At 38.3% G+C, this 7,463-nt stretch overlaps 1 protein-coding gene across 1 annotated transcript in view; it reads right to left on the bottom strand.

The window, feature by feature from the left end:
* HSPBAP1 (HSPB1 associated protein 1) overlaps positions 1-7,463 on the bottom strand; it is a 69,081-nt gene that overhangs the window by 32,666 nt on the left and 28,952 nt on the right. The window contains exon 3 of the mRNA XM_012808425.2: positions 3,621-3,802. Within this exon, the coding sequence (XP_012663879.2) occupies positions 3,621-3,802 (182 nt within the window). The remainder of the gene's footprint in view (positions 1-3,620; positions 3,803-7,463) is intronic.

The following is a 7,463-nucleotide window of genomic DNA, read 5'->3' as shown; positions in this document are numbered from 1 at the left end:
GTCTCTCCTGGCTATCAGTCAGCCACTTTCTCAGGGACCTTTTCCTAGAAGTTTGGGCCAGAAACATGGGAGCACATTATACACAACATACAATAACCCAGTAAACCAATACTTTCCAAAAGGCCCCAAATGATATCACATAAGATCTATCCTGTGTAAGTCAAACCAATAGATTTTATTAATGGAGTTCAATGAGTTCATTCATTATGGTTTCAGACTATATTGCAACTAACGAACCTTTAAGAAACTGCCCTTTGTCAAGTTTGTGTGGTTAAATCTACAATTATCTGAAAAGGCTGTTAAAATACTCCTCCCCTTTTCAGCTGCATATGTGTGTGAGGCAAGATTTTCTTCCTATACTTCAAACAAACCAACAAATTGCAACAGCTTGAATGGAGAAGCAGATACAAGAATCTAGTTATCTTCTGAAACCTATAAATACTACATATACAACCATTATGTACCCACAATAATTAAAAATTAAAAATAAAAAAAGAATCCAGTTGTCTTCTTCAACCAGACATTAAATTTACAAAAATGTAGAACAATCAGCCTTTCTAATGACACCCCCAATTTTTTTTAATATAGTCATTTTCTTAAAAATATATTATTTCTGTTAACATAATTGACATTATTTCAAGTTAATAAGTATGTGTAGGCTGGGCCTGGTGGCTTGTACCTATAATCCTAGCACTCTGGGAGGTTAAAGCATGTGGATTGCTTGAGCTCACGAGTTTGAGACCAGCTTGAGCAAGAGTGAGACCCCATCTCTACTAAAAATAGAAAAACTAGTCGGATGTTGCGGTAGGCACCTGTAGTCCCAGCTACTCAGGACTAGAAGTGAGTGCTGAGACAACAGGATCTCTTGAGCCAAATAGACTAAGGTTGTGAGCTTTGATGACACCACAGCCCTCTATCCAGGACAAGAGAGTGAAACACTGTCTCAGAAAAAAAAAAAATGTTTTAATGTTTAACTACCCACCATTTTATGACAAACATAAAAAGCTTGAAATAGTATGTAATAAGACTTAGTGACTGAATGAATCACAGTATAAAAAAAAGCAAGACAACAACTTAGGTAAGTATGATGTAAGAAGATTTGGTGCACTGAAAATGTGGAGATAAAAGATGATATAATCTTAATGGAATTGGTTATTCACAGCAGAATTAACTGCCATAATGTGAGCTGACAGAAAACTCATTCAACTAAAAATATCAGATTTTATAAGGGCTCAATTAGAATTCTAACATTATCAAAAGGCTGCCTTTTGTATTCACACTTAACAGACAGGTCACTTTTCTAGCTAGTGCTGCCTTGCCTGGTATGGGACAGAACAACTGATGGGGTCAAATCAGAGATTCCATCAAGGCAGAGTGACCCTACTCTCAGGATAGGTGGAAGGCCCCAGTACCATCTGCAGAGACCCAAAAGGGCAGAATGTACTTGATCCCTCAGTAGGCACAGTAGTAATTAAAGCTCTGGAGGCAGACTATTAGGATTATCCCCTTCTTAATTATATAATCTTGGAAAAGGTTTACTTAACCTCTTCGGCCTCATTTTTTTTAAAAATAGGGACAATTATCAAATCATGGAGTTACTTTGAGGATTGTAAATGTAAAGTACCCAGAAAAGTAACAAGATCAAGTAAGTATTGTTACATGTTTCAATGTTTACATGAAATATGAAGGAAGAAGGACTAGATTAATCCACAGAGTGGCAAGTGGGGAGTATAAGAAATCTAACTGAGTACTAAAAAAGTTAACTATGAGTTCGTACATGTTTCAGGTTCTTTAATTAAAGAACAATAGTGATCACAACTAAGGTTATACAAAAAGACACCTACCTCAAAATTATCATTAAAAAATGAATAAATAGTAGACTTGGTAGGGGTTTGGGATTCAGAACCATTTACTGAATGCTTTCAAAACAAATGTATTTTTTTCATGGCTGTGAGAATAAAAATATATCCTCAACTAATGATTACAGGGCAAAGCAATGCTGCATATTTTTCCTCCTTTTTTTTAAAAAATAAAAAGCAAAATTAAGCCAGGTGTGTTGGCATGCCTGTAGTCCAGCTACTTAGAAGGCTGAAGCAGAAGGATATCTTGAACCCAGGACTTAGACTCTAGTCTGAGAAACATAGAAGAGATCCCATTCCTAAAAAATAAAAAAAATTAATAAAGGAAAGCTACAAAATATTGGTAGGTGTACTATAACAACCAGGTAAACATTAGCATTTACATCTTGACTCAACGTGAGAAGAAAAACGTAAGCTGAATGGAAACTACTCGGGAACCAAAGAGCTAGCAGCCTCTGTGAGAGGAATGTCCAGAGAGGGGTGATAATGACAGGCTGGAGAGGAGCAGGGGAGTAATGGTCAGGGGTCCTCAAACTTTTTAAACCGAGGGCCAGTTCACTGTCCCTCAGACCATTGGAGGGCCAGACTGCGGGCCCCCGGACGAGTTGGCTGCTAAGTGGGACAGGCAGCAGCAGTAAAAGACTGGCGGGCCGGATAAATGTCCTAGGACGGCTGCATGTGGCCCGCAGGCCGTAGTTTGAGGATGCCTGGTACTAAGTGATGATTTTGTTTTAGAGACAGAATCTTACTTTGTCACCCTCGGTAGAGTGCCGTGGTCTCAGCTCACAGCAACTTCCAACTCTTGGGCTTAGGCGATTCTCTTGCCTCAGCGTCCCAAGTAGCTGGGACTACAGGCACCTGCCACAACACCCGGCTATTTTTTTGATGCAGTTTGGCCAGGACCGGGTTTGAACCCGCTACCCTCAGCATATGGGGCTGGTGCCCTACTCACTGAGCCACAGGTGCTGCCAGCCTAAGTGATGATGAAATACTTCTCTTCACAAAGCACTAGGGGCAGGATAAGGGATTCCAGAGCCTTGGCTGAAGTAGGGGCAAGGCAGAGTCATCCAAACTGCTCCCCTTTTTGCCCCATACTGAAGACACAAAGAAAACAGAGCAGAGAGATTACAAATCACACCACGAAATAAACTGGCAGTTTGAGGTAGAAAACATGTGAAGGAAAGAGGTAGTCTGGAAACTGCTGTCAGTTATGTCAACACATGGCGAAGTCACTCCCACACTTCCGCAGGGTTTCTACTACCGAAGACTAGGAGCCAGTCTTGAGTCATAAACCACCAGTGAAAATAACTGTCCTGAACTCTCAGAGCAGGCAAAGTGGCAGCAGCGGCCTGATCACAGCTTGAGGAAAGCTTCTTTGCAGTCAGCTTTCTACTTCCATCTGCCTCACTGACTGAACAAGAACTTACATGGAAGTCAGGAAGAAATGAAGTTTTCTACAGAATCTATGCTTCTAAAATGCTCCAAACCAACTCAGACACTGTTTATAGGCAAAGGAGGCAAAGGAAGGGTGTGCTGGCGTTTCTGTGAGTAGGAAAAAGAGAAGGCTGCCCATCTGTGTGAGGCAAATGTTACACTTCTCTTGAGCAAATCATTTGACTTGAATAGGTAAAATACTCAAGATTCATAGTGACTACTTACGAGAGGAAAAGGCAATGAAGGAAGATGCTAGAAAGATTCTAAATTGTAATGTTTTCTCAAGAACAAATTCTTACCAAGAATAAAATAAATGCACTCACTTACCTGGAAAATATCTGTCTTGTCTTCAAATAGACTTATGAAATATTTATAATCAGCATAAGCCCAGAATTTGGAATGATCATAATCTCTAAATGGTCCAGAAAGACTAGAATAGTCACAGTTCCAGGACAGAAACTCTTCAAGTGTAGCTTCTACGTAACTACATGTAGTTTCAAACTGAGGAACTGCAATGTAAAAAAATGCAACTTTAATGTAGATGAACACATTTTCTAAATATTGGGTTTTTAAAAAGAAAGATAATTTCAACAAAAACTTAAGTATCTTAGACACTAGTTAAAAATTAATTTTGGGCTCGGCACCTGTAGCTCAGCAGCTAGGGCACCAGCCACATGCACTGGAGCTGGCGGGTTCGAATCCAGCCTGGGCCTGCCAAACAACAATGACACAACTGAAAAACAGCTAGGCATTGTGGCAGGCACCTGTAGTCCCAGCTACTTGGGAAACTGAGGCAAGAGAATCACTTAAGTCCAAGCGTTTGAGGTTGATGTGAGCTATGATGCCACTGCACTCTACCAAGGGCAACATAGTGAGACTCTGTCTCAAAAAAAAAAAAAATTAGTTTTGTACTTGCTATGTAATTAGAACCATTTATAACACAATACTCATGAGCAAATAAACATGTGTAAGTATAAAACAGGGGTGTTGAACACACAGCCCACAGGCCGCTTGTGGTTAAACACAAATTGTAAACTTACTTAACACATGATGGCAATTTTTTGTAATTTTTTTGATAGAACTCAACTGCATGGTTCTTGAGCATGAACTTTGTAGACAACAACGTCATGTAGCAATGTCACATAAAATAAACATATGCCCTTGCTATCTGTACACATACATGACTTCAGTTTTATAGTGGTATGCAGCTTCCAGCCAGTTATCTATCTCCCCAGATGGTCAAGTTGACAGCACAGATGGTCAAGTTGACACCACCAGATGTTACAGATATTCCTGGTAACTTGGTGAGGCGGCAATTATCAATAATACTTCAATCTACCATTGCAACATTAGGCATTCAATGTTATTTAGAAATCAGGTAAGCATTCTTCCTTGACTATTAAGGACACCTGCACACCTCGACAGGAACTCACACATTGTCCGCCCACCACACTTTACAATCAGTCATTGTCCTGCATCAACAGATGAGATATGGAAGGACCCCAATCTTGCTGTCTATATTCCTGTCAATTAATTTTCATAAGTAAATACAGTCCTTTATCTATTATTACCTTTTTTAATCCTAGCTTCTACAACCACTCAAAAGAAAACAGAACCCACAAAAAGAAAAATTACAGGTGGCAGCGCCTGTGGCTCAAAAGGGTAGGGCACCGGTCCCATATGCCGCAGCTGGCGGGTTCAAACCCAATCCAGGCCAAAAACTAAAAAAAACAAAAAAAAAATTATGGACAAAGGAATATTGGTCAAAGAAAAGTGGACAGATGACTGACCACGTTTTTGTGGAGGCAAATGGTAAGACTCTCTGCTTAATTTGTAGGAAATTTGTGCAAGTTTTCAAAGACTATAATTTGAAAAGGCGTTTTATGCAAAAACATGCTGCCAAATTCAATGCATATGAAGGATTGTGTCATAGGACAAAATAGTGAAATTGAAGAAGTTTATCTTCTCAACAATTTTTTTTAAAGGTATAACTCAGCTAGATTCTGTTGTAAAAGCGAATTATGTGGTAGCATAGTTATTAACAAAAAAATCTAAATCGTTTACTGATGGTGAGTTTATTAGGCAATGTATGGAAAGCACAGAAGGTATAATCTGCCCTGGAAAAAGGGGAGATATTTCTTTTTTTTTTTAACATAGCCTTCATGTAATTTTCTTAATTATTGTGTTAAAACATTCATATTCTACTCATAGAAAGATTCACTTGTACCCTTGTAAGATAAACCACAGAAGTGAATCCTCGAATCCCCCTCCCTCCACCCATTCCCCCCTCCCTTCTCCCTCCCCCCTTCCCGTATCCTTAGGTTGTTATTAGCTTATAGCTTTCATATAAAAGGTTTAAATTAATTTCATAATAGGGGTGTGTACATTGGATACTTTTTCTTCCATTCCTGTGATACTTTGCTAAGAAGAACATTTTCCAGCTCCATCCATGTGAACATGAAGGACGTAAAGTCTCCATCTTTCTTTAAGGCTGCATAATATTCCACGGTGCATATATAACACAGTTTGTTGATCCATTCGGGGATCAATGGGCACTTGGGCTTCTTCCATGACCTTGCAATTATGAATTGGGCTGCAATAAACATTCTGAAAAAAATATCTTTGTTGTAATGCGATTTTTGGTCGTCTGGGAATATACCTAATAAAGGAATTGCAGGGTTGAACGGCAGGTCTATTTTTAGTTCTCTAAGTGTTCTCCAGATGTCTTTCCAAAAGGAACGTATTAGTTTACATTCCCACCAGCAGTGTAGGAGTGTTCCCTTTTCTCCACACCCACGCCAGCATCTCTGGTTTTAAAGGGGGATATTTCTAAAATCAGTTTATCTCACCAGACTACAGCCAGGTGAACTGAAAAAATTGGAAAAATCTATCAAAAGAAGTTCGGAGTAAAGCTGCTAATTTTACATTTTATTTTTTGGTGATAGATGACAGGGCTGCTGCTACAAACATGGCTCAACATGCCACTATTATTAGAGGTATTGATGACAAACATAATGTCACTGAATAAATGGCTTTTTTAGCTCCATTGAAAGATACGACTAAATCAAGAGATTTATACGATGGTATGAAAAATATGTTAAAGCAATTTTTTTCCATTGTCACCATATCTGGTATAGTTACTGATGGTGCCCTAGCAATGGTAAGTAAAAGAGAAGGATTTGTAAAATTAATAGAAAACAATGCAATTGTTGCCCCAAACTCACATTTGATGAAGGATTGTTGCATAGTACATCAAGAAAATTTATGCACAAAAGCTTTAAAAATGGATAATGTCATACAAATCATCATTAAGACTGTGAATTTCCTAAGCGCCAAGGGATTGAATCATCACCAATTCCAGTAAAAATAGCAATAATGACTATAGTCACATCATTTACTTTTCAGAAGTAAGTTGGCTAAGTCTAGGCCAAGTGTTGAAAAGATTATGATTTGCTAAATATTATCAAGTTGTTCATGGTATCAAAAACCAAATTTGTGGCAGAACTTGATGACAAAAACTGGCTTACAGGTTTAGTATTTTTAGCAGATTTAACTGCTCATTTAAATGACTTAAACAAGTGTCTTCAAGGTGAAAACCAACTCATCAATACAATGTTTTAAACCTTAACAGCATTCCAAATGAAACTGAAATTATGGCCAGCTCAAATTAAGGCAAACAATTTTATGCAATTCAACACATCAGCTAATAAACACAGTCCTGAGAACAGCAAAAAATACACAGCTTTGCTTTTTGATTTGATATGAGAATCTGAAAACAGGTTTAAAAATTTCCAAGACATAAGTACAGTGACTTGAGTACAGTGTAGAGTTTTCCAGAGGCTACATGACATGTGTTGATCAAGATATGTTATCTGCCAATTTTCAAATGGAATACATAGAGTTATCATCCACCACTCAAGTTAAAAAGAAAAATCTGATCATGTCTCTTTACTGGACTTTTATAGATCCTACCTTTCCAAAGACAAATATCTCTCACTTCACAATCATGCCTTATTCATGTCATTGCTTTTTGGCTGCACCTACATTTTCAACCAACCACTTTCACGAATAAAGCATATTATGAGTAAAATTAGAAGCAAAATATCTGATGAGCACCTTGAGAACACACTGAGAAGTGCAACTACTTCCACCAAACCAGATATTGAGGCA

Source organism: Otolemur garnettii, unplaced genomic scaffold (genome assembly GCF_000181295.1).
Source record: "Otolemur garnettii isolate 467f Iridium unplaced genomic scaffold, OtoGar3 scaffold00089, whole genome shotgun sequence".
NCBI classification, from domain to species: domain Eukaryota; kingdom Metazoa; phylum Chordata; class Mammalia; order Primates; family Galagidae; genus Otolemur; species Otolemur garnettii.
The sequence above is the reverse complement of the archived record's forward strand: the minus strand, read 5'-3'. Positions and strand labels throughout refer to the sequence as shown.